Consider the following 26,968-nt stretch of genomic DNA (forward strand, 5'->3'; position numbering starts at 1 on the left):
ACAGGCCAGAGGCGGGCTGTCAACTATCAGGCTAAGCACGATTGGTCGCAAGGCGACTTGGGGCCCAGTGGAAGACACTGCGGCTTTGAAGGCGTGTTCACGTTGTTCGCTCTGGCGTCCGGGAACCCTCGTTTGCTGGCTGCTCTCGATGGTAAATTTTAGACGGATAGAGGACCCCGCGCAGGGTATTATGGGACAATGATGGCCGCTTTCAAGCTTCGGAATTGGCCTCTTTGAGGCCGTCAGACAGAGCAGTAGCCGCGCTGGCGTCTCCAAATCAGGGGCAGAAGGTCCCGAGAGTTGTGCTTGGTGAGGTGAGTGTCTCTTCCTCTTTCCAGATTCGTCCTTCGGCCGCCATGGCGGCTTCAGGCGGCCGGGGTCGGCTCGCGGCTTAGGTTTTGGACCCTGCAGAGTTCCTCTGCTCCTTGTTACTCAACTTTCTCTACTCACTTGAGCAGTCTTGTGACCATTCAGCCTACTGTGGACTTTGTCCCTGTTCTGGTTACATTCTGATGTTTGGAACCGTCCCACTGAGATCTAGGGATCCGCCCTGCGCCCTCGTTTAGGATGGTACCCTCACCTGTTACCGACTACCGGGAGAGCCTGACTAGGGCTCCTGATGCCTTCCTCCTTTCTCTCAGAAGTGTTTGCCCTACATCTAGCGGGTCATCTATAAGTAGAACGTTAACTCCAAAGGACAGGGAGTTCTCTTTCTTTCTTTTTTTTTTTAAATCAGTATTGTTGAAAACAGCTATTGACTCAAGGGCACATGCAGTAATCAATTCCTGCTCAAGGAGTGCGTTGCGACTTTTTTTTTTTTCCCACTGATCTTTCTCCATAATCCGGCCCTGGAATTCCTTATTTGAGCAGCCAGTTAAGACCTTACTTGTCTTGTGTTGTAGATAACTTCCTGTTGTCCAGAGAAATGTTTGAGTTTTTGTTCCCTTTTAATAAGTTATACTTATTCACTTATTTAAAAGAGTCAGAGTTTTATCTTGCATTTATTGGTCTATAGCAATCAGCAAGACTTGTATACAAATGTCATTTTAGGATGTAAGTCATCATTCAGGTAACTGCCGAGAGCCTGTGGATCTCAGCTGCCCTGTCTAGATTTCCTCGTATGTGTATAGCGGTAGCTTTCTTTTTCCGTTCTAGCTGATGAAATTTCCAAATGAAACTCCCATTATTTTTGCAGTACTCCTTGGTAAAGCTGTGCATGCTGATTAGAACATGGCAAAGGAAATCTAGATTCCAGGGGCACAGTTCTTATGCTTTAACAACTTATTGTAACGAAAGTCATTGTCTCTGTGTCCAGCATCAGTTCATGCTCACCAGCGGATGGTGTTGGGTAAAGACGAATGTGTTGTCACCTGAGCACCCGGGAGATCTTGCAGTCTCTTAAACTCTCTCCTGAAATGCCATTCCCTAACAATATTTCTCATCAGTAAGTTTGGTGAACACAGATTGTTATTCAAGAGATTTTGCCTGCTATAGGGCACCTTTTTTTCTTTTCCCACAAAACACTGATTAAAATCAAAGTCACCAAGTGTGTAGAATGTGGATGGTAAAATTACATTCTTCCATCTCTGATCTGTGGAGCTTGTGGTTTAAAGGGGACGGAAATGGGTGGGGAGGAGAATGTTTTGAAAATATTAGTAAGGAAACTAGTCAGTATATAGGAAAGTAATATCAACTGTGTAATAATTACATTGATGAAACAACTGTGGTTCTTATGCAGTTGCTTGATTCTCATGGTGGTTCTGTGGATGGTGTAAAGCAGAAATGATTTCTGTTTCACAGAGAGAGCAGGAATAGCTAGCCAAGGCAGCTGCTTACTTTCACAGAAGCAGAAAATGCCAAGAGCCTGGATATTTTTTTTTAAGTGTCTGTTACTACAGAAGGGATATACTGCTGCAGTTCACGTGAAAAAGCTGAGCATGTTTGATTGCTGTCTGGAGGCAGTGAACTAATGGGGGATCTTGAAGATGATTATTCTGGTTCTTAAGTGGGAAAAAGTATATCCTGTAGAAGGGTGAAATCACAGGAGAATAAATTAGATAATGGGTAGGAGAAAATACGTGACTGAGGGCCGTGGGTATGAATGAATGAATATCTCACCAAATAGTCTAGCTGGTGTGAAACTCACTATATATCGCAGGGTAGCTTCAAACTTGCCATCCTCTGGAGCCCTGGCCTCCCACGTGCTAAGGTTACAGGTGTGTGTCACCATGCTGAGGTTGAGAACCTGGATTTTAATTGAGGGTTCTGCCTTCCACCTGGTTCCTCTGTGCTCCTTCTGTAGATGCCATTGTCCTCCAGTGAGAAGCCCTACTGAGGTTTATTCTTGTCTGGATGAGACCCTCTTGATCCTGTCCTTTGCTCCGTGTGTATGTGTCTCTGTGGCTTTCATATGTGTTGGGGTGGGAACTGGGAAGCTTTTTGAGATTGTCACGGATTTGGTGGGAAAGTCTTCAAAAGTAGCAAGAGGGGCTGAAGAGATGGCTCAGTTGGTGACGTACTTTATCACAAGCATCAGGACCTGAGGTTAGAAGCTATGGGAAAGCCAAGCGTAGAGGCACGTATATGCTGAAGAGGCAGATACAGGCAGATCCCAGGAGTTTGCTGGCCAGCTAGCTTGGCTGAATTAGCTCCCAGTTTAGTGAGAGACTCTGTCTCAGAAAGTAAGTAAGGGAGCAACTGAGAAAAACAGCTGAATTGACCTCTGACTTCATGTGCACATAGTGCATGTATACCTGCCTGAACACACACACACACACACACACACACACACACACACACACACACACACGCCCCTGATAGCAGAAGATGTCCTGGACTCAGTGTAGGAAGGTAGGGGTAGCCACTTAAATATACTAGTTATTCTGGGGCAGTAGAATTGAGTTTTCTTATGTCCAATTCTAATGGTTTGCCTTCCTCCCAGAGAAATAAGAGCCTATGATGGAGGACATCGTTGAGGATGCCTCCATCCATCGGCTGGAAGGCACGGATCTGGACTCTCAGGTTGGTGGTCTGATTTGCAAGACCAAAAGTGCAGCCAGCGAGCAGCATGTCTTCAAAGCCCCTGCTCCCCGCCCTTCACTGCTGGGTCTGGACTTACTGGCTTCCCTGAAACGGAGGGAGCGAGAGGAGAAGGACGATGGGGAGGACAAGAAAAAATCCAGAGTCTCTTCTTACAAAGACTGGGAGGAGAGTAAGGATGCCGAGGAGGAGGGCGATGAGCAGGCTGGCCGGAATGGCCGCAAGGACAGGTAAGGAAGAGGGTAAACATTGATGTCAGAAGACACTAGCCAGCTTTATCTCTATTTCTGATGGACACCTAAGAGCTTTAGGATTTCATTGTGGGTTTTATACTGGTGGCGGGTAGGAATTGGTAAAGATCTGTGGGGAAAATTCAAAGGCATCTAAGAAGTGAAGTGGATGATGGAGCTTAAATGCCTGGGTTCTTGCCATGTACAGGCCTTTAACACCAGGAGATGCGTTGGAGAGAACACTTTGCTTGTGGGACTACCCAGAGATAGAGGGAAATGGAGAGCCCTTTCCCAATTGGTCTCCCTTTTCCAGGCATTACCGATCTGCTCGGGTAGAGACTCCGTCCCACCCTGGGGGTGTGAGTGAGGAGTTTTGGGAACGCAGTCGGCAGAGAGAGAGGGATCGGAGGGAGCATGGGGTCTATGCCTCCTCCAAAGAAGAAAAAGATCGGAAAAAGGAGAAATCCCGGGATCGAGACTATGACCGCAAGAGAGACAGAGGTAAACTGCCTGTTCTCAGTCCTGTTGCCTAGTAGCATTCAAACCACCAGGCCATTCTTTTCCTGTTACAAGAACTTTTACAATAATGTCCAGTAATTGCTTGTAGTATAACTGCTTTGCTTGAGTACGTGGTTCCTGTTTTATTGTGAAAACTGGGGATAAAGGAAGTGATGGGTAATTTATTTAAGAAACCGGAGTTTATAGTAGCATTGGTGCTGGAGAAAGGACAGTGCTGCGGAACATAGTGACGCAGAGTCCAGCACTGGTCGCCGGAGGTCTGCTGCAGCACAAAGCTCTTCAGGATAGACACAGGACTGACTCTTTACAGTTGGTTCTTGTTGGAAAGTAGCTCTTGTGTGAGCTTGACCCTGTCTATCCATTGAGAGAATGAGTGTGTGTTTCAGCCCATGGATAATGGCTGTGTGTGATGGGGTATGTCTGTGTGGGAGGGGAGGCATGTGCTTTTTGCCTAGTGCATGTGGTACACATAAAAGCCCCATGTGTGACTCTCACAGATGAGCGGGACAGAAGTCGGCACAGCAGCAGATCAGAGCGAGACGGAGGCTCAGAGCGCAGCAGCAGAAGAAATGAGCCAGAGAGCCCTCGACATCGCCCGAAAGGTATTCTCAGCCATCCTCCACAGGGGCTGGCAAGGGCTCAGGTGCCCGAAAGGCAGAATGAGCAGTAGTCAGCTGTGTTGCCAGATAGTGAGTTGGAGTCCTAGTTCCAGTGTAACCCTCTGGAGTTAGGAGCCCTGTCCAAGGTGGGTGTGGCCCTGCCCCTCTCTTGGGTGGATATAATTCCTGAGGGTCTAGGCTGTTTACCGCAAGGTGGGTGTTTCAGATGGTAGGAAACTAGAGATGGGGTGGGTCAAGAAGGATTTCCTGGAAAAGAACGGTTTGTTTTCAGATGAAGAGGTTTGCAGAGAAGATTGGGTCCTTCAGTATTTTCAGCAGTGGAAGCTGGACTATCGGGTGCAGTCTGTCAATTGTCGTCACTGTATTGCCTATGGTGAATAAGGTCAAGGCTAGGAAAGAGGCTGCGGCTGTCAAGATCCTCTTGATCTGAGTTTATCACCAGGACCCACATGATAGGAGAGCTGACTCCTGAGGATTGTCACCTGACCTCTGCGTTTGTGCTGTGGCACATGGATGCACGCGATCACACACAGTTAAATAAATAAATGTCATTAAGCAATCAGTTGGGAAACCAGGTGTGGTGGTTTCTGCCTGTGATCCTAGCACTTTGGAAACTCAGGCAGGAGGATTGTAAGTTTGAGGCGGTGTCAGCTACATAGGATATGCTGTCTAAAGTCGTGTATCATTGGCGTTGGATGTTTACTGCGGATGTCTCTGTGACTCCAGATGCAGCCACCCCTTCAAGGTCCACCTGGGAGGAGGAGGACAGTGGCTATGGCTCTTCAAGGCGCTCTCAGTGGGAATCACCCTCCCCAACACCTTCCTATCGGGACTCTGAGCGGAGCCATCGGCCATTCACTCGAGACCGAGATAGGTAATGGATGGGTGGGCAGGTGGTAAGAGGGATGTGGGCAGGGAGAGCTTCTGGCAGAGGGGGATGCAGTTCAGCTTAGTGACAGCTGACCTTGATGTTTCCTAGGACTGCGAGGAGCAAGTACTCAGATGACACACCTCTGCCGACCCCCTCCTACAAGTACAACGAGTGGGCTGATGACAGAAGACACTTGGGGTCAACCCCACGGCTTTCCAGGGGCCGAGGTAAGGCTTGGAAGACAGGAGCAGAAAAACTGGTTGGTGTAAGGTGGGAGGTGGGTGGAGGGTGGGGGATGAGTTGGAATGGGGCTGAGTGGAGGCCGCAGTCAAGCTGTGCAGTTTTGCAGTTCTTCTGGTCCCTGGGGTCAGCTGGAGCTGTATGGACTGACCCCTGCCGTCTGCTGTCCTTTAGGACGACGAGAGGATGGCGAAGAAGGGATTTCATTTGACACGGAAGAGGAGCGACAGCAGTGGGAGGATGACCAGCGGGTAAAGACATTGTTGAGGAGCTGGACAGGAAGTGGTGGCTGTCCTTACAGGTGTGGGTGAAGGGAGGTGTTAGGCCAAGGGCTCTGGGGGCCCTCCAGTAGGACTGGGCTTAAAGAAGGTGGTTGATGCTCTTCCATCCAGAGCCCTGGGACCTTTTGAGAGATAGGCTGCACAGTGCAGCCGGTCGGATGTGACGCCTGTGGTGGGTGCCTCTGTGTGGTAACTGTGAGAGCTGCTGTCTCGGCAGCCTGCCCTGTGAAGTTAAAGCTATCTGCTCTCCTCCTGGCCTTCTCCGGTCTCTTTGTGCTGATCACCGGCTGCTCCCAGTGTTCTCGGACTTCTTACCAGATCCCATTTTGCTCCCGTGTGGCTGCATCTCCCGTGGTCATGTGGCCTGTCCCTGTTCTCACGCTCCGTCTCATCCTCTGCAGCAAGCCGACCGGGACTGGTACATGATGGATGAGGGCTACGATGAGTTCCACAATCCCCTGGCCTACTCCTCTGAGGACTACGTGAGGCGGCGGGAGCAGCACCTGCACAAGCAGAAGCAGAAACGCATTTCAGCCCAGCGCAGACAGATCAATGAGGTGAGGCTGCAGCAGTGGCTGGCGCTGTCTTAGAGCAGAGGTGGGGCGTGTGGGAGGAGTCTCAGTTTGCCAAGTGATGACACCATATAGCTGGCTGTTTACAGACAGGGCCCGGTCAGATATGCCTGTGCGAAGCAGGAGTGTGAGTGGAAGCTTTGGGTAGCTTCCCACCTGATGCCTGCTTCTCCCTTCTGCAGTACTCGGTGCAGGGGCTGTGGGGAGAATGGTATGGTGATACCCGCCTCTGGGTGTGTTTGTTGTCTTTTAAGGCCGGTGCCCAGCTGCTTCTTAGGACAAAGTACTGCAAGTGCCTCAACTTTAGTAGTGATGTCTGTCTAAGGAACTGCAAGGTGTAGAGCCCCATTGAGATTCTGTCACACGTGAACTTGCCTGCTAACCTTCCAAGGTCACCTCTTAGTTGTAGGCTGACTGTGGCTCTTCTTGTGTCCCCACAGGATAATGAGCGCTGGGAGACGAACCGAATGCTCACCAGTGGGGTGGTCCATCGGTTGGAGGTGGACGAGGACTTTGAAGAGGACAATGCGGCCAAGGTGCATCTGATGGTGCACAACCTGGTGCCTCCCTTCCTGGATGGGCGCATCGTCTTCACCAAGCAGGTAAGGCTTCAGTGTCTGGAGCCTGGGAAGTCAGAAAGCACTGAAGAGGAGAGGAAGAAAGGATTGGGCCCAGTCATGTGTCAGTTTGAGGACTAGTGACTCTTTAGGGCACATGTACAGCAGGCCCTCTGGTAGACTTTAGTGACCACTGGGGAATTTCTCTTCCTCCCCTACTTCCTGCAGCCAGAGCCTGTAATCCCAGTGAAGGATGCCACCTCAGACCTGGCCATTATTGCTCGGAAAGGCAGCCAGACAGTCCGCAAGCACAGGGAACAAAAGGAGCGGAGGAAGGTTGGTATCTTGCCTCCTGGGCTGGGGTCCGTGTGTTTCTTTTCTTACTCCTGTTAAACGTCTCAAGGCTGCATGCAGACTTCCCCTGGCGGGCAGAGATGTTTTACATTGGTCAAGAAGCAGCCCAAGGTGGCCACTGGGCTATACTCAGTCCTTAGAAGGCAACCACAGCCCTGGCACTGGGTGCTGGAGGCACTACCAGTGCCTTGTGGGCGTTTACTCTCTGCCAGATGAAGCCTACTGTCCACCTGAATTGCTTCTACTGCCTATGATCTTACCAGAAGATGGAGTGACTTAACTCTTGTTGTCTTCCTCAGGCTCAACACAAACACTGGGAACTGGCAGGGACCAAACTCGGAGACATAATGGGTGTCAAAAAGGAGGAAGAGCCGGATAAATCTGTGACGGAAGATGGGAAAGTGGACTACAGGTGGGCTGTCGTTGCCAGCAGCAAGTGTGCTCCCAAGGTTGTGGCACACGTCTGACTCTTCGCTGCTTTTTGATCCCTTCCTTCAGGTCTCTTGTCGGCTGACCTTAGGTTCTTCCCCTGTCACCAGTGTTGCTGAAGTGATGCTTGTGTAGACTGAGCAGGTTAGGGAATTTGCTTGGGAGCACCCAACTAGGAAGTAGAGGTTCAGTTTAGCTCCAGACAGGCCTGAGTGGGAGCCCCGCTCTTTGAAGTGTTCCACATGGGAAGACAGAATTTCTTCCCTTGGTCAGATTTTAGTACATAAGGAGGAACTGGTTTTCACAGGGCTTTTTAAATAGAAGGGACTCTCTGTTTTGGTGTAGCGTCTCTGTGGTAGAGGTTTTATGCAGCTGCTGAGTCACTGCTTAGTGGAGTCCCTGCACTGGGTGGGTGCCAGACTCAAATGTCCTTTACTGCTCATCCTTTGAGTCATGCCGTGTCCATGGAAACACCGTCTTGACCTAGTAGTTCTTTGTATCTCTGTGCAGTGTCCCACATAAGAAGTTGGTATCACTGGTCAGTCCTTGATGGTCTCTGAGTCATTTGGTCTCTTACATTTCAGTTATTAGGTGACCAGGAGGACTGGCTGAAATTAGAAACTTGAAGGAGCTTGGGGCAGATCTGAGGGAGGAAGGGACTCTTGGGGAAGGTAGATGGAAGGGTCTTGGAACATGACCATGTACCAGACACTGATTGCTAACATAGAAACAAGGCAAATATAAGTGAGCTGTTCCCACAATTCCTTGAACATGAGGCCTTTGCACTGTGCAGCCCTACCACGGGGAGGGAGGAGTTCTGATCCATGTCCTGTACTGTGTAGCCAGCTCTTGGAAGACTCCTGTGGCTGTGTAAAGTGTGGTGCTGAAATGGTCCGGGTTCTTCTCTCTCAGTTAGTGATCTGCTGGTTAATTTCAGCTCCTCTTCTGGCCACCGTTTGTTTAGGACAGCTGATCTGCCCACTTGAAAGTCTGCTCTCTGGTCCTTGTCAGCTGTTTGATCAGGGCTCTGGCTGTGTCTGATGGATGACGGGATCTTGTGCCATGGTCTGCTCCTTAGGCCCAGTGCAGTGTAGTCTTGAATGACCAGGCTGCTGTGGTCTCTGGAGGGATGATTGCTTTCTTGGGAGCAAGAAGGAGAGCAACTAACTTAACCCTGAGGGACAGTGTGGGGTGGTCATACGTGCTGCTGTGTTTCCCAGGACAGAGCAAAAGTTTGCGGATCACATGAAGGAGAAAAGTGAGGCCAGCAGTGAGTTTGCAAAGAAGAAGTCGATCCTGGAGCAGAGGCAGTACCTGCCCATCTTTGCGGTGCAGCAGGAGCTTCTCACCATCATTAGGTAATGACCCCAGGCCCCGTGGCCCAGTGAGGGGCTTCTAATGGGGACGGGAAATATTTATTTCCCCTAGTGGATTGGCTTAGGTTATGCCACATGAAGTAAGATAGCCTTACTTCCTTTAGTGCTTCAGGTTCAACTTGGCTGTGTCCCAGACATTTCATGTGGTAGCTTTTTTTTTTCAGATTTATTTATTAATTATATATACAGCATCTGCCTGCATGTATCCATGCAAGCCAGAAGAGGACACCAGGTCTTATTACAGATGGTTGTGAGCCACCATGTGGTTGCTGGGAATTGAACTCAGGACCTCTGGAAGAACAATCAGTGCTCTTAACTTCTGATCCATCTCTCTGCCCCGTGGTAGCTTCTTAAGAGGCTATTTTTTTGGTGAAATTCTCTCTGGTCAAGCATGCTTCTTGGAGAGCGAGGCTTTACCGGAGGCAACAAGGCTTCTTAAGGCTTCTTAGGGAGTTTTTCTGGCTTTCCAGTCAGGTTGCTCAGTGTTTTGCTTGCTCTTCTTTGTAGAGATAACAGCATTGTGATTGTGGTTGGGGAGACAGGGAGCGGCAAGACTACTCAGCTGACCCAGTACTTGCACGAAGATGGTTACACGGACTATGGGATGATCGGGTGTACCCAGCCCCGGCGTGTGGCTGCCATGTCAGTGGCCAAGAGAGTCAGTGAAGAGATGGGGGGAAACCTTGGCGAAGAGGTGAGTGGGCGTGAAGTCTGAGCCTTGTAGCCTTTTTCTCATAGCTTCTGCCATTTTACTAGAGGCTGTGGACTGCTTAAGCTGGACCCCGATGCGCAGGGCTGACAGTGAGTAACGGCTACTCGCTGAGCTGTGTCTCTGACCCCCAGGTGGGTTATGCCATTCGTTTTGAAGATTGCACTTCTGAAAACACCTTGATCAAATACATGACTGACGGGATCCTGCTCCGGGAGTCCCTCCGGGAGGCTGACCTGGATCACTACAGTGCTATCATCATGGACGAGGCCCATGAACGGTCCCTCAACACCGACGTGCTCTTTGGGCTGCTCCGGGAGGTAAGGGCTGTGGGGTCTGTTCCTTCTTGTAGCTGAGGTGCTCCAGCGAGTCCCTCTGAAGCGCCCCTGTCACCTGTTCAGCCCTGCTGGCCCCTTTCTGTCCATGTCATAGTTCCATCACTCAGTCTCTAGATTGGTAAACCCAATGCACATTTGCCAGCTTTGACTTCTGCTTTCCTTGTGGTAACAAGTTGAGACTGGATGTCCCAAGCCCACAGGGACCCCTGTTGACCCCTTCTCTTAGGTTGTGGCTCGGCGTTCAGACCTGAAGCTCATTGTCACATCAGCTACTATGGATGCAGAAAAGTTTGCTGCCTTTTTTGGGAATGTACCCATTTTCCACATCCCTGGGCGTACCTTTCCTGTGGACATCCTCTTCAGCAAGGTATCCTTTGGCATGCTCGGATGAAAAGGCAGCTGGAGGAGGTGGGTGCAGATTTGGGGAAGATGGAGTCAGTGCCCTGAGGCGAATGGGGCAGCCTGCAGCTCCAGAGCTCAGATGTACACAGACCTGCGCCCTGGGGAAGGTTTTATGCCCTTGTTTCTGAAGGAAGGAGCTCGGGGAGATACCAGCTCTAACTGTAAGGGCATGGCTGTCAGGCTCATCCTGAGGTTGGCACCCCCAAGTCAGGGCTGCAGCCCAGACGGATGACAGAGCTGTGTGTCCTCTGGAGGCTGTTGGCCTCTGCGGCCACTGCACCCTTCTCACTGCCGTCTGCTGCACTGCACCCTTCTCACTGCCGTTTGCGGCCACTGCACCCTTCTCACTACTGTCTGCGGCCACTGCACCCTTCTCACTGCCGTCTGCTGCACTGCACCTTCTCACTGCCGTCTGCTGCACTGCACCTTCTCACTGCCGTCTGCTGCACTGCACCTTCTCACTGCCGTCTGCTGCACTGCACCCTTCTCACTGCCGTCTGCTGCACTGCACCCTTCTCACTGCCGTCTGCTGCACTGCACCCTTCTCACTGCCGTCTGCTGCACTGCACCCTTCTCACTGCCGTCTGCTGCACTGCACCCTTCTCACTGCCGTCTGCTGCACTGCACCTTCTCACTGCCGTCTGCTGCACTGCACCCTTCTCACTGCCCTCTGCGGCCACTGCACCCTTCTCACTGCCCTCTGCTGCACTGCACCCTTCTCACTGCCCTCTGCTGCACTGCACTCTTCTCACTGCCGTCTGCTGCACTGCACCCTTCTCACTGCCCTCTGCTGCACTGCACCCTTCTCACTGCCCTCTGTCGGTATTGCAGACCCCACAGGAAGATTACGTGGAGGCTGCGGTGAAGCAGTCCTTGCAGGTCCACCTGTCTGGGGCACCTGGGGACATCCTTATTTTCATGCCTGGCCAAGAGGACATTGAGGTGAGTGCTTTGGCCACCACTGGGTAGGTGGGTGAAACCTGTGCTTGAGAATTTGGGTCTCCAAGGTCTCATGATCTCCTCCTGTGCCTTAGGTGACCTCTGACCAGATTGTGGAGCACCTGGAAGAACTGGAGAACGCGCCTGCCTTGGCCGTGCTGCCCATCTACTCCCAGTTGCCCTCTGACCTCCAGGCCAAAATCTTCCAGAAGGTGTGATGGGGATCTTAGGTTTGGGTATCTCTTGGTGTCCCACAAAGGAGGGCAAGAGGAGGGATGTCCCTTTCCTGCAAGAGCAGCTGGGAAGTGGGCTTTTTTTTGACTATTCAGTCTTTCTCTCCCCATATCCTGATTGGCCCTAGGCTCCAGATGGCGTCCGGAAGTGTATTGTTGCTACCAACATTGCTGAGACGTCTCTGACTGTTGATGGCATCATGTTTGTTATCGACTCTGGCTACTGCAAGTTAAAGGTAAGGGATGGTGCAGGAGGCCGGATTCTGGGGCTTCACCCAGAGACTCTCAGTTAGGCCCTGGTCTTCTCTGTCAGGTACACAGGAGAGAGTGGCAGAGGTGTTAGGTTAATATTTAGTGAACACTGATCTTGTCATGTGTTTGCTTCAGCTAATCCTTGAGGTAACTTGATGGCATAGATAATTCAAATAACTCTGAAGTGGTCACAGAGCTGATACTGATGGAAAAACCTATGAGGCTTTGCTGAGTCTCCTGGCTCTAACACAGTGAGCACTTGAGTTACTAAGACACACTTCCTCTGTGATGAGTACTGACTGGGTTTGCCTTTGTCTCGGGGCTACTTTTCTTTCCCCCACTCTGTCCTGAATCAGTTCTTTCGTGTCCCCTACTAGGTCTTCAACCCAAGGATTGGGATGGATGCTCTGCAGATTTACCCCATTAGCCAGGCCAACGCCAACCAGAGGTCAGGGAGAGCTGGCAGGACGGGCCCAGGTCAGTGTTTCAGGTAGGAGCTCTGTGCTAGCCTGCTCCTCAGGGCAGTGCTGGGACTACAGACCAGACCCCAGGCAGGGCCTTCTCTGGTGCTGGCCCTCCTTCCAAGTGAGACTGGTGCTGCTGAGGGCTGCCACTTGGTGGCGCTGATGAGTGGAAGTAGTAGTCTTTCCAGGGATTTCTGCGCTCTGAAGCAGTTCTGTAGGAAGGGACCTGCAGTGAACGCAGGCCACCCTCCGGAAGGTGGGTCTGAGTAAATGGTGATGCTTTTGTACTAGCCTGATTATTTTTCCTCCTCTGTTTTTATGGCTAAAAACAAAAAAATGCGTTAGAAATTCAACAAATACATACAGATGTTAAGATGGTAAAACCTTGCTGTAATTCTAGTCTTAGGCATTGGCTCCCACAAAGATATAGGAGACTCTAGCAGAAGGGTCAAGGTTAGAAGACAAGGGTTGAGCAGATAGAAGTGGGTGATTGAGAGAAGTGGTTGGGGCAGGCCCCTGCTTGTAGGGTTGTTGGCTGTTGGGATGACACTCATGAGTGGTTTCTTCCGCATTCTGCGGGGTGGTTCCTGAGTGTAGCTAGTCCATGGGAGAGGCTGGCCCAGGGCAGGTGCGGCCCAGTCATTGGCTTCTCCCTGGCAGACTCTACACACAGAGTGCTTACAAGAACGAGCTCCTGACCACCACCGTGCCCGAGATCCAGAGGACCAACCTTGCCAACGTGGTGCTGCTGCTCAAGTCCCTGGGGGTGCAGGACCTGCTGCAGTTCCACTTCATGGACCCGCCCCCGGAGGACAACATGCTCAACTCCATGTACCAGCTCTGGATCCTGGGGGCCCTGGATAACACAGGTGCGTGGCCACAAGCTGTTGGTACCTAGAGGGACTGGCAGGTTTATTCCCTTTCATCCGCTGGACACTGCATTTATGGCTTTGCTTTCCGCTCTCAGGTGGGCTCACGTCCACGGGACGGCTGATGGTGGAGTTCCCCCTGGACCCAGCTCTCTCCAAGATGCTCATCGTGTCTTGTGACATGGGCTGCAGTTCCGAGATCCTGCTCATCGTCTCCATGCTTTCGGTCCCTGCCATCTTCTACAGACCCAAGGTAGGAAGGCAGCGCCGGCTTCTCTCTCTCCCCAGAGTGCTTGAGGGATCATTGGCAGGGATGTGGGTCTGTCCTCTGTGTTACGGGCATGGAGAGTCTGCCTTCGCTGTCTTTTCATAGGGAGAAGTGGAGGAGGTGGGAGGGCTGGGTCAGTAATCCTCACAGTGTTTTGGAAATTTGCAAGACCATTTTTGATCTCATAGTGTGGTTCTGCCTGAGACCTAATGTTTTAGTTTATTTTAATGTGTTATATTCATTCTGTATTAGGCATATTGACGTGTGGACAGGTCTAGTGTGAAAATCCTCAGGATATGCCATATGGGTCTGGCCTCCCCATGTCTGTATTTAAAGGTTCCTGTTTCTTTTCCTAGGGCAGAGAGGAGGAGAGCGACCAAATCCGGGAGAAGTTTGCTGTCCCTGAAAGTGACCACCTGACCTACCTGAACGTCTACCTGCAGTGGAAGAACAATAACTACTCTACCATCTGGTGCAATGACCATTTCATCCATGCCAAGGCCATGCGGAAGGTGGGGTGGCAGCCCAGAGGGGTGTGGTCGGGAGGAAGGGGCGATGCCGTGGAGAGGAAGGGCTCCATCCTGTCTTGCCTGTGTCCTGCTCTAGGTTCGGGAGGTCCGTGCTCAGCTCAAGGATATCATGGTGCAGCAGCGGATGAGCCTGGCCTCGTGTGGCACTGACTGGGACATTGTCAGAAAGTGTATCTGTGCTGCCTATTTCCACCAGGCGGCCAAGCTCAAGGTGAGCCACGGGGCCACAGAGACTGTGTAGGCTGTGGATCTGGGCTTCCCCTAAGCTGTGTCAAGACTGTGTTGGTGATGTGGCCACCTGTTTTCTCGTCTAGGGGATTGGGGAGTATGTGAACATCCGCACAGGGATGCCCTGTCACTTGCACCCCACCAGCTCCCTCTTTGGAATGGGCTACACCCCCGACTACATTGTTTATCATGAGCTGGTCATGACCACCAAGGTGAGTCTCGCCCAAGGAGTTTGATACTGGGGCCCACTGGCTGGAGCTAGGCCTTTGCAACCCTCTACTGCCTGTGTAGAGACCTAGAGACTTGAGGCACCTGTTTTTTTCTCTGCAGGGCCTTTCAAGCTGCGTTTCAGCTTGGGGTTCTTGTGGGAGTATTATCAGGTTAACTTGTAAGAGTACAGTGACCTCAGCTGTGCCAGAGGATTACCCCCTGCTGGCTGCCAGAAGAGTCCCTGCTCGTGTTATCAGAGGGCCTTTCTGCATGCCTGGGCTTTCCTGTTGGATGCTTGGGCCTCTTTTCTCAAGCATGGGGGACTGCAGTTGGAGAAGGAATGACGATTCCGGTGTCCCTTACATTTCCCAGACTTACAGGACTAGCAGGAGGACCCTTCTCTTGTGACTCCTTGTGAACTCACACTGGGAAGCACATGACTCCCTTGCGACCTCTACCTTGTCGCCCTTCTGCCCACAGGAGTACATGCAGTGCGTGACCGCTGTGGACGGAGAGTGGCTGGCGGAGCTGGGTCCAATGTTCTACAGTGTGAAGCAGGCAGGCAAATCTCGGCAGGTGAGCGCCCTGTGCTTCTGGGGAGGCGCTGTTTGCCTGCGGGAAAGACTTTCTTTCTGCCTGCTATAGAAGTCTTGTCATCCTCTGACCCCTTCCTGCTCTCCCCAAATGTAAAGGCTGGGACCTAGCCAACCTCCCTGTCTGGTATTCTGCACTCCTCCAGTTGGTTTGTTGGCTGGGTGGTTTTTACTTTAAACTTACTCAAAAGCTTCAAATATCATAAAACTACACAAAATACTATAAAGAAGTCACTGTAATTAGCTAAATCTCCTTTTCTCTGTAATTGAGATGTCTTATTTTATTTTTTTACCTACTCCTTTCTTATCCCTTTTCCTCCCAGAACACTTTAAAGTTTGCCTCTAGAGATTGTTGGTTCATCCCTAAGTACTTGAGGATTGCAAGGGTGGTTATATACATTAATACCTTCATTCTGATACGGGATCTGCTTTATCTTTTCATGACATCGATTTATTGGAGATATTGTCATCTGTCCCATAGAATGTTTTGTAGTGTGCATTTGGCTGATCACTTCTTTTAGTGGGAGCTCACTTGTGTCTCCACCATGTGTACTTTGGTAACTAAAGGTCTGTTAGTTCTGGTTTACCTGTGATGCTCACATGCATTTGTGGTCCTGATTGTGTCAGCTTACTTCTGTTCATTTCCTCTACCCATGATTCCATCTCAAGGGTTTGGTGTCTACTAATGAACAACACTTTAATCTGTTATTTAGGGGTGCAAATGTGGCTCTGCTTTTGTATACCCACTTTGTCACATAATTATCTCCACATGGGGACAAACATAGCTTCCTTTCTAGCCACATGACAGTGTCTTCATGATCTCCATGGGTCTCTTGGCATGGTTGTGAACTCGATTAGAAGCACGTGTTGTAGTTCAGTAGTAAACCACTGGCATGCACTCAGTCTTCAGTACTGCCAGGAGAAGAAAGAGAAACCTTGTCTTGAGGTGGCCTTGGCAGTTCTTGGGGGTGGGGAGAAGGCTTGGTGGGTGAGAGTGTTTGCTGTACAAGCATGAGGACTGAAGTTCAAATCCCCAGCACTGTATAGAAAAAGCTGGGAGTAGCCATGCATGTCTATAACTCCATACTGGGGTCAGACAGGTCGGTCCTGGAGGCCCACCAGCCAGCTTAGCTGAAGGTAAGCCTTGATGAACCATGTTTCAAGGGAATAACGTGGAGAGCAACCAACAACCACCATCCTCCCTCTGGCTTGTGCATGGATTTATCCAACTATATATGTGTACACACACACACACACACACACACACACACACACGAAAAGAATGTCAGTACTTCAGTACTTACTGGCTTGTGTGGAGAACTGAGGGGTGACTGGCTAAGACTGGACTATCCAGTGTCGTGAATATTTTACAAAAAGTCCTGAGCTGTAGAAGGAAAGGTACCCTTGGTGCTGGGGCATAGAGCTACACAGGCCTGGATTCTTAGAGGTGGCCCCAAGCACAGATGCGGCCTCTACAGCTGTCCATCTGTCTTTTCCTAGGAGAATCGTCGTCGGGCTAAAGAAGAAGCCTCTGCCATGGAGGAGGAGATGGCCCTGGCCGAGGAGCAGCTGCGTGCCCGGCGGCAGGAGCAGGAGAAGCGTAGCCCACTGGGCAGTGTCAGGTGAGGCTTGGCCTTAGGGAAGTACTCAGGCCCCAGGCAGGTGCTAGGTCGGGTTTTAAAGAAGTTATCAGTGTAAAGGGGAAATTGGTGCAGAAGTAGCTTTGTGCTGGGTGGTCACCTGTAGAGGTAGTAGTTGGACAACTTGAAGGGACAACTTGGAACTGTCCACTGCAGTTTTTGGTCATCAGCCTCTAGATTCAGGGCCCAAAGTGAGCTGGAGTCTTTGGGGTGGATCCTACAGCCTTGTTGTCAGGCAAGGGGAGTAAACAAACAAACAAAAAGTAGCAGACAGGTTGGGCAGTGGTGCACGCCTTTAATCCCAGCATTTAGGAGGCAGAGTCAGGTGGATCTCTGTGAGTTTGAGGCCAGCCTCATCTGAAGAGCTAGTTCCAGGACAGGCTCCAAAGCTACAGAGAAACCCTGTCTCAAAAAACCAGAGAAAAACATAAACAAACAAAAAAAATCCCCAAATAGCAGGCAGAAGAGAGCCTTGGCCTCTGTACTTGTGCCGCTGGAATTCCTGGAGTTGGGGTGAATGTGGCAATGAGGGTTCTCGTCTGTTCTCACTTCACCCAGCACTAGCTAGTTTCCCCTTTAGATATGGGGGTTCCCATGGACTTGCTCTGCTTTCTGGAGAATTCCGGGACTAAGGACAGAGTTCGGTAAATTGGTTTATTCCTGAAAGTGAACAAAATCAGCCAAAGGGAGAGGTGTGTGGATGGAGGGGTGAGTGGGTCCTAATGGGAAGACTCATTTGTCCTTGGGGCTGCTCTCCTGGCACTGGGTTTGTGACAGTATGTCCTCACAGGTTTGAGTCAGGCACACGCCAGTCAAGTTTGGTGCTTATTTTAACCGAGTCCTACAGGACACTGACACAGGTGGTTGAATCATCGCACTGATGGTTGAACTCGGCCTCTGGTCCTCTGCCCCACCCCACCCCACCTTCAACTCTCAGCACCTGACTGATCTTTTTGGCCAGGCTTCTCCATCTTATTCCAGGTGAACACAAACTATCAGGAGTGTTCTGAGGATCCTTTGTGAGTAGCAGAGATGCCCTGGCCACTTGGCTAGTTCCTCCAGGAACTGGGGACAAAGACAAATGCAGGACTGGTGACCCTCTTATCTGGAGATCACAAGAGTTTTCCAAAGATCCATTGTAAATGTTCCTTAATAGATGTCAGAGTGCAGTGACTTCCTTTGCTCTCCTTATTGGAGGTGGGGAAGCAAGGGAGGTAGAGTGTGTTATGGATGAGCTTCTTCGGCCTTGAAGCTGCCGTGCATTGGGTCAGAAACAGCAAGGCCTGAGGCCTTTGGTCCTTCTGGGTCCCTGCTCAGAGAGAAGCATTGTTTCCTACCTCCTCTTTCTGTGTGTCCAGGTCCACGAAGATCTACACTCCAGGTCGGAAGGAGCAGGGGGAGCCCATGACACCTCGCCGCACACCAGCCCGCTTTGGACTGTGAGCTGAGGCTGTCGCAGGAGAGGCCGGCAGCCAGGTACTGAGCTCTAAGCTCTCCAGCCACAGTGCCCTATGGACACAGACAGGACACGGCTTTCGTCAGTGTGCTCCTCTAGTCTGGGGCGGCTCCTGCTGAGTCAGGCTTGCAGCGGGGAAGAGACGCACCTGATGCAGGGCTGCGCAGGAACAGACTGCAGAGCGAATAAGCGGCTGCTTGAGCAGCAGGTGGCTGGGCCACACGTCCACAGAGCCTGTCCCCAGGACACTTGGCTTATGAGCGACTTGCTGGGACTGAATCTTTTTTAATCCTTGTGTAAAGTAGCAAATAGAGGCGGAGGCACTTGTAATTTGGTTATCACCAGGGATTTGGAAATAAATATATTATTTGTAAAATGTGATTGCACTTTTAATTTCTTTTCTCTTTCCCTGCTCTTATCCCTACAATAGGGACAGGAGAGGCAGATCCCTTGTCCTTTCTGTCCTTGAATAGATCTTTCTAGAACCTTAGCTCTGCTCTCTGTACATTTTGCTACTGGGGAGGCTTTCCTGGGGGCATGTGTGTACACATGTTTATGTACTTATGTGCATATATGTGCAAGCGTGCATGCCCATGGGCGTATGTGAGGAGGCCAGAGATGTTCAGTATCTTATTTTTTCATGGATGCTGGGGATCTCAACCCATGTCTTCATTCTCATGTGGTGAACACTTCACTACCGAGCCACCTTCTTAGCCTTTAGGCAGAGATTCATAGAGGAGGCGTTGACTGAATGGGACCCAGCTTAGGTGTAGGGACTTGAGGGTGGCTTAGGGCATCCAGCACAGGACAGGCCAAACTCTGAATACCAGCTGGTTCTGAGGCTGGGAGGCAATGGTGAGGCCTTGCTGACCTACTAAAGGGAGGGAGGGGAACAGGGGCTTGGTTTAGCCTTTCCAGGGTGGTGGTGGTGGGGGGCGGCTTCTTTAAAGAGGTGCATGCTGTTTAGAGGCTTCCTCCTGCTTGCTTGGGAAATCTAGTCTTGACCTGAGTGGGAGTCCAGAAGAAGGTGGCTCAGTAGGGGATCCATTTACAGGTTCAGCTTCAGGATATACAGTGGTATAGGGAGAGTGGAGTCTAACTGATAAGGTTTATGGCTGATAAGCTGAGATTGTGGACACAAAGCCCCTTACGTGCTCCTTTACATGAGAGAAACGGAATGTTATGAAAACTATGGGTCTGATGCAGCTTAATTTAAAAGTAAGGAACACCGGCCAAGGACCCAGGTGCCACAAGCAGCATAGATAGCCGCCTGCTCCCGCAGGTCTGCCTCCCGCAGGTCTGCCTGACTATATTCCCAGCGTAGGGTTTCCCACACATAAAATACGGTCTGTGAACAGAGGGTAATTAGTAGTCAGTTCTCTCCGTTTCCCTTACTGAGGCAGGGTCTCACTTGTCCTGCCGTGCTGTGTGGCCAGGCTGGCCCCTGAGCTTCCTGGTGAGCCTTTGTCCGCCTTTCATCATGCTGTGGGAATGCTGGGATTCCATGTAGCTGCCTCCACATCCAGCATTTTTACGTCGGTTCCAGGAATGGAATCCAGGTGTCCAGGTTTGCTCAGCAAGCACGGTAACCTGCTCTGTTAGTTGCTGTTGGGTTGCTGTGACTAAAAGGCCATTACCAAGAAGAGTTTGTTTGAGGGATCAAAGACCATCATAGGCGGAAGTATAGCAGCATGTGGTAGGCATGGTGGCGGGAGCAGGAAGTTGAGGTTATGTCTTTAAATGTAAGCCGGAAGTAGAGCAAGCAGGAAGCGGGATGAGGTTATTAATTCTCAGAACCCACCCCCAAGTGACACACTTTCCTCCAGCAAGGTGGCACTTCATAGACTTCTCCAAACAGTGCCAACAATTAGGGACAGATTGTTCAACTATCTGGGCCTATGGGGGACAGTCTTATTTAAACCGCTACACCTGCTGAGCCATCTTGCCAGCTCCCCTCTCTAATCGGGGTGTCTTATTTCTTTTTCCCACCTAAACCCTCTGGCTCTAATTACTAGAACCGTGTTAAATACAAGAGGCACAAGAGGGCATCCTTGTTCTCAGTCTCAAGAAAACCCCTTGGCTTTGGCTGCCAAGCTGTGGGTTTACAAAATCTGTTTCCGCCACCATTTCTTTTCTGTAGCAGATTCTGAGTGGTTTTGTAGAGACTGACTTCTTTGGTTATTTCTTTTCTTTTTTTTCTTTTTCTTTTTTTAAAGATTTATTTATTTATTATGTATGCAGTATTCTCGGTATTTGGTCTGCATGTATGCCTGCAGGCCAGAAGAGGGCACCAGATCTCATTACAGATGGTTGTGAGCCACCATGCAGTTGCTGGGAATTGAACTCAGGACCTCTGGAAGAACAGACGGTGCTCTTAACCACTGAGCCATCTCTCCAGCCCTCTGGTTATTTCTTAAGGGACACTTAGTGTCCCTGTCTTTCTCCGGCATTCTCTAAGTCTCTTCTCTCTGCCTCGACAGATCTTCTGCCTGCCTGAGCTTTCACAGCAAGGCGACTGGGTACAATAGTAAAAATGTTTCTATCTCCTTGCTTCTCATAATGCACCCCTGCTTTGATCTGATATAATCACCCCTGCAGAGAGTGAGAGACGGCTTTGAATCACTATGTGACATTCCCAGTATCCAGAGGTTGCAATTTTGACTGACGTATATGAACTCTCTTCTTGAAATATGGAGATAAGGCCATCGTTTTAGTAGACTGGACTGTGGACTTTCAGGTGCTACCAACCTGATATCAAGCTATTCTTTTTGCTTTTTTTTTTTTTTTTGGTTTTTCACAGCGATCCGCCTGCCTCTGCCTATTCAGTGCTGGGATTAAAGGCGTGTGCCACCACTGCCCAGCTGATACCAAGCTATTCTAAGCCCCAAGTTGGGGACAAAGTCAGAAGACCTTTAGCAGATGGACATTAAACACCACAGGAGATGTTCCCAGAGCTTTTCAGTACCCGTTTCTCTCTGCACACAGGCGCTTAACTCTCCTGCATCCTGGCAAGGCTGAAACATCATGAGTTGTGCGTTTTCTTGGCCTTGGTTTGGCCGAGAGGGAGGCAAGAGTGTCAGAGAGCCATTGCCCGCCAGTGTGCCTCTTCCCTCTTCCCACCTTCTCAGAAGTGCAAGCTCTTCCCTGTCTTCCTCTTATTTTACCCTGGTAGCTATTTGTCTCTATTTCCTATAGACTGAAATATAAATTTCAGACATGTGCTCCGCTTAACAAAATCCTACCACAATAAAGTGGTTTAGCTGTCCTTGGAGTTTGTTATAATGGAATTTTCCTTGTATTGCCCTGGCTGGGGAGAAAAGTAAACTTGTTAAAAGGAGGAATGTAATATGGCAGCCAGGAGGAAGCAGATGGTGTGCCCGCCCTTCCCCACTTGGAAAAGTGCATCTCTTATTTCTTGCACTTTCTTTTGGGTCCTAGCATTGTTTTCCTTTTTGGGGGAAAAAAGGTTTCTAGGTTTTGTTTTTTTTTTTTGTTTTTTTTTTTTTAAATTCCAGACAGACATTAAAGGGCGGGGGGCTAATTCCTTCTTGTTGGTTTAAAAACCTAGTCCAAGTAACCCAAAGGCTGGCTTTGCTACCCTTTCTCCTACAGAAGAAGTAAGTGGATCAGAACGTTTAGGCATCTGGCGAACACAGACATGAGCAGGTTGCTGGGGATGGGCTGTGCAGAGACACCAGGAACTCACGGAAGCTGTGTGGTCTGGGTCTTTATTTCAGAGTCAGGGCCTGGAGGTGGGAGTGGGGTATCAGAACTCACTCCACTTCAGGAAGTAGACAAACTCAGTAAAGCAATAACATCTTGTAAACCATACAGGGGCCTTGGTGGATGACTGTAGGAGCTGATACCGGTCAAGAAGGAGGGGCGGGAACTCGCTGTCCTCTGCCAATGTGTAGGGATGGGGCTGAGGGTGAGGAGCCGAGTCTAGCAGTATGAGGAGCCTGGGGGAACAGGGAAGAAACGAGAGCTTTAGTTTGAGGAGAAGTGAACGAGGGACTTCTTGAGGACCAGCATCATGGCTGGACCAGTGTCATGGCCAGATAGCTCTGTTGTAGGGCGACAGCCCCCTTCTGGGGTTTCGTGGGATAAAGAGGTGGTAGGGACAGTAGGCATAGGTCTGCACCGAGTGGCGGGCTGGGATACTCAGTCTGTGGGGTGTCCAGCCACATAACAGAAGGAAGAAGTCTATTCTCCCCTTCCCTCTTTTCCCTTCACCCCGCAATGGAACTGAGTCAGGAGGGGACAGATCTGTGATGTGAGGTACTGGGGGATCACCAAAATTCTAGATCTGAGGGATGGTAACTTGTCTCCTTCATCTGTAGGTGTGGAAGGAATGATCACTATGAACGAAGGTCTCTAGTAATCTGTTTTTTCCCTGTATGAATTCTAATCCAGTGTATCTTTGGAGAATGATGTCACACTCTTGCTGTTCTGGTTTAGGGCTCAAAGAAAGGAGGCATCACAGTGGCACACGTACCCGAGCAGTGGGGCATCCCTATGTACTTGGTGATGTCCGTTTTCGGCGTCACGTCCTGGGCTATTCCTCTCCAGCCCAGTGGGTTGCAAATTTTCCCCTTTAGGGAAGGTTCCAGTTTGCAGGGGCCGAGGGCTTTGGCGCAGATCCTCGCGTTCCCAGTCTTTAACTTCTTCTCTTCTATCTCATTCTTCAGCCTTTTGTTTTCCTGCTGCAGATGGACCATTACATTGTGGAGATGGCTGTGGGAAGGAGAAGAACGTGAGCAGGGGCAGGTGGCTGTTTGGTCTGTTTGCAATGCTTGGCTCCTCGCTCAAAAGAACCCGGAGGTGTCACAGGAGAGGGCTGCGGATTCTCACGTTTACCCTGTGCAAATGGAGGCTAGCCCATCTGAGTCCCGTGGAAGCAGCTCAGGCCTGGGGGTGAGGAAGACCTAGGAAGAGGGCCCACTCTGTCCGTTCTGGGCCTTTGTCTATGTTTTTGATGGGGACATTAAACCTGCCTTGTCTGGGGTTCATGGAAGGATTCAGTTTGATAAACAACGGAAATCTGATAGACGAACCAGAAAGTTCTGACTGTGTATGCTCATAGCTTTGTCTGGGAAATGCACTCAGCCAAAGCTAGCACCGTAATTCTCTCTGCTCCCCTTTCTGAAGAGTAGGGAGTACAGGAGAACATGGCCAATTTTTTTTCTTCCCATTTTACAGATGAGTTAGTGGAGGCAGGGGTATAGGGCAGAGGAAAGATAATTTAGTGTCTTCTCATGGCTCAATAGATGGCAGCTATTATCAACCTACGGATTTCTCCTAACAAGTCTTGAGAGCAGCGGATGATGGAAGACTCTATGGGGACAGGGGAAGACACTCAGCCTCCTGGACCATTTCTCTCCTCCTACAAATGCCCCTGTCACCACAGAGAGACCCTGGCTTGAGGTTTCAACTCAGAATAGTTTTGGCTTCATAACAGTGTGAAAATGATATACATTCAATAGGAAAGTGTACTTTGAATTTGGACTTTTTTCTCAGACAGGCAAGATGTGGCCTAGGCTTCTTGGGAGATGCTGGGAAGTAGTCATGACTGCAGCTTCCGGTTAGCCACAGCCACTGTTCTACAGGCCAACGTGGGACTAAGCTGCTACACACAGTAAATTATGAGCAGTAAACACACGTTTGGCCAGATAATATTTCCAACTTCCAATGGATTTATCCAGACATGGCCTCACCTTAAGTCAAGGAGAGCCTGTATTCTCAGCTCATCAGGTCTCAGGAAGATGAAATAAGTCAATGTGTGTAGAACACTTAAAACTCTGCTTCCCACATGCTGAATAACAATTATTAGTTGGGCTAATATTATTATTTATTATTAAAAGATGGTTTTCCTCAGATAAGACCAAGGAAGTTCAAGGATGAGCATCTGGTGAGACGGCTCTTTCTGGAACTTGGTAGAATATAAGGAAAAGCCTGGAGTTATCTGTTTCTTTATAATTTTTTTGGCTGTCCTAGGGATTGAGCCTAGGGCCTTGCTCAAACCATGCAAGTATTCCACCACTGGACTATATCCCTAACCTTTTTCTTTCAATTTACGTTTTTTGAGACAGGGTCTCATTAAATTGCCCAGGCTGGCCTTGAACTTATGGTGGCCTGTGCTACTGGGTATGGGCTTTCAAGGTTATGACAAGTGTCTTTTTTTTAAAGTTAATTATTTTCATAGAATGTTTTTTCCATTAGAAACTATCATGATCCTTTTTTTGGAAGCAATCACGTGACAGGATGGATCCTCAGCCTCTTCTGGTCACATCCTTTACCCACATGTTCTCTGAAGATCCGGCCTCTCCTCCTGTGGCCCCCAGTCCACGTGCCTCTGGGCTGGAGGCCAGGTCTGCTGTGACCCCCATTCCCTGGTTCTCTGTCTCTGTCTATGTCAGCGTATCTCCCATCTTGTACATCCCACACAGCCCAGCCTACTCCGGGTCTGGGTTTCTTGTTCTCCAAGTCACAGTTCTGTTTGCCCCTTCCACTCCTGATCCAGCTGAAGGTCAAAGCTCAGGACAGAGCTCACTCCCGGGAGCCACACATGGATGCCAGGCGTGCAGAGACACTGCATCCTCAGTCTTCTCAGCAGAGTTTGAGGCCACGGCTGCTTGGCCAATGTTATCACAAGCAAGCCCTCTCCAGGCCCTCCTAGAATGCCAAACTTGGCAGCTTCTGTGTCTCTGGAAAAAGCTTGGGGAAACACTGTCCTAGTCCCTGGCTAGAAGATTCTACCTTTAGACAGCCCTTTCTTCACCTCTGTTCTCTGACCTCCTGTAGTCCCAGGCCTCATTCTCAGTGGGCAGACCTTTGACCAGGCGGCGAAGCAGGATCACGAGGGAGAGTGGAGCCCTTCAGGACAGGAGCCCCAGGTTCCTGGGGACCAGGTGAAGTTTCATCCCCTCACTGGGGAGCTGTTGAGGGAGAGAATGACGGCCCAGCGCAGTCACGTGACATGCCAGTGCTGCGTAGGAACTGTTTCAGGTCTCAGGGTCCTTCCAGATTGTTCCTGTTGTTCTGTGGGCTAGTCCCCATACAGAATGTAAATTGGCCAGGGGTGGTCCCAAGAGTCAATAATACAGGGAGGAGACAACTTACTCCTTTTCTCCGGTCAGCTTGGCGATGTATTTGACCTGTTCTCGCAGCTTGTTTCCCAGTTTCTCATTGGCAATCCTGTAATAAAACACAGGGGAAGAATGGCTCTTCCCTAGATGGGTGAGAAGTCGACCGATGGGCACCGCTTCTTCCCAGCAGGGTTTCTGCTTGTTCCTTGGCCCCCATCACTTTGTTCCTGAGTGAGAGCCTTGTGAGTCCTTGACAGTTGAAGACTCCCATTCAGACGATCGCATACATTTTTAAAGGGATGGGTTCAAGGCATCCACGTGAGGCTGGATCCCAGCTTGGGTAGAAGAAGCGTATAGTGAAATACGCCTTGCCTCTGATGTGGCTCTATCCCTGTGTGGCAGGCTTTGCAAACCTTCCAGGAGGGGTGAGACCCCTCTGATTCCCAACCCTTGTGTGTGGGTGAGTTCTTGGGCAGACATGCATGGTTTAGTCACTGTGGTTCTCAGTTCAGCCCAACCTGGGGACCCGCCCTACTTTTGTTGGCAACACTTACTTCTGTTCCTTTGCCCACTGTTCCATGTTGCACATAATCTGGTCATTGTCCCGGTGGTGCCTGCAGGGGTCTTTGGTTGTCCTCGGGGACAGGCAGCATGGCTTGGCATACAAGAAGGAAATCAGACTGTAAGGGATGGGGACACCGATGGCCACCTCCCTCCCCCAAATCTGGATTCTTCTTTCTGAGAGAAAAAACAAACCCAACTCTGCTGCCCAACCTGAGGCCAGAGTTGCCAGGTGCAGGACCTTCCTTCCACATGGTGGTGACACGCCTGAGGGGCGCCATTCATCACAGACACGGTAGACCCATACGCTCACCGTGGCAGTTCTCAGACTAATGGCAGCGAAGTGACTGTTTTAAAACAGTATTCTGAGCTGATGTCACCACAATCGGGGGGGAAAAAGAGGTGTTTCTTTTTAATTTGAACAAGGGCCCTGTGGTCACCCTAAGATGTCTCAAGCCTTCATGGCATGAATGGCACTTATTGGGATGCTGGAAGTGGGGGCATATCTCAAAGACTGCTTAACACGTTGGATGACGAAACCAGGCAGGATGTGCCCAGGAGAGGGAGGGCTAGGGCTTGTGAGTGGCAGCTGATGGACCTGAGTTTTGCTGAGAGTCTTGGTCAATATCTATCAACAAAACCACAGGAAAATAAGTGAGTTGAGAGGTGGCTGGAAGTATCCAGAATCTGCTTCCTGCAAAATAGTGTGTGTGTGTGTGTGTGTGTGTGTGTGTGTGTGTGTGTGTCTTCCTTGTTCCTGGCATCCCCAATGACTCCCCAGTCTGGAGGTGTGGAGAGCAAGTGACAGAGTCCAAACAGTGCCCACCTCCTTCTCATCCGCAAGGAGGCTCTCTTTCAGGGTAGCCATTTCTTCCTGGAATTCCCGGAGCTGCGTCTCCTTAGCGGCCAGCATCTTGAGGTCACTCTGATGCTGCTTCTGCCACTGCAACACCTGGTTGCTCATCTCTTCCAGTTTCTTATCAAAGGTGTGCACCTGCCAGGGAGTGCAAAGTGAGGAAATGGGCAGGGGCGGGCCCAGGCAAGGTGGAGGGTACTCTCTCCACTGTGGAGTGTCTGTGCCTTTTATTTCCAGTGACCAGCAG

The 26,968-nt window shown here is 50.3% G+C and overlaps 2 protein-coding genes across 3 annotated transcripts in view; one reads left to right on the forward strand and one right to left on the reverse strand.

Annotated features, from left to right (window-relative positions):
- Positions 1–156: 156 nt before the first annotated feature.
- Dhx38 (DEAH-box helicase 38) lies at positions 157–18,600 on the forward strand. Its single transcript, XM_048437319.3, has 27 exons — positions 157–314; positions 2,942–3,269; positions 3,583–3,770; positions 4,286–4,390; positions 5,135–5,282; positions 5,388–5,506; positions 5,694–5,770; positions 6,202–6,357; positions 6,813–6,974; positions 7,158–7,265; positions 7,583–7,695; positions 8,933–9,070; positions 9,596–9,782; positions 9,932–10,117; positions 10,362–10,502; positions 11,369–11,479; positions 11,572–11,688; positions 11,838–11,945; positions 12,339–12,451; positions 13,086–13,294; positions 13,393–13,547; positions 13,919–14,074; positions 14,169–14,303; positions 14,407–14,532; positions 15,011–15,106; positions 16,624–16,745; positions 18,122–18,600. The coding sequence occupies exons 2-27, from the start codon at positions 2,956–2,958 to the stop codon at positions 18,204–18,206; spliced, it is 3,675 nt and encodes a 1,224-aa protein (XP_048293276.1). The 5' UTR covers positions 157–314; positions 2,942–2,955; the 3' UTR covers positions 18,207–18,600.
- Positions 18,601–21,931: 3,331 nt separating this feature from the next.
- Pmfbp1 (polyamine modulated factor 1 binding protein 1) overlaps positions 21,932–26,968 on the reverse strand; it is a 47,207-nt gene continuing 42,170 nt past the window's right edge. For both annotated transcript variants that reach the window (XM_085681763.2, XM_085681762.2), the window contains 5 exons: positions 26,692–26,859; positions 25,859–25,959; positions 25,339–25,413; positions 22,715–22,953; positions 21,932–22,178 (listed from right to left, as the gene is read on the reverse strand). In XM_085681763.2, the coding sequence (XP_085537889.2) occupies positions 22,162–22,178; positions 22,715–22,953; positions 25,339–25,413; positions 25,859–25,959; positions 26,692–26,859 (600 nt within the window). In that variant the 3' untranslated portion in view covers positions 21,932–22,161. The remainder of the gene's footprint in view (positions 22,179–22,714; positions 22,954–25,338; positions 25,414–25,858; positions 25,960–26,691; positions 26,860–26,968) is intronic.

Source organism: Myodes glareolus, chromosome 22 (genome assembly GCF_982192425.1).
Source record: "Myodes glareolus chromosome 22, mMyoGla1.1, whole genome shotgun sequence".
NCBI lineage: Eukaryota > Metazoa > Chordata > Mammalia > Rodentia > Cricetidae > Myodes > Myodes glareolus.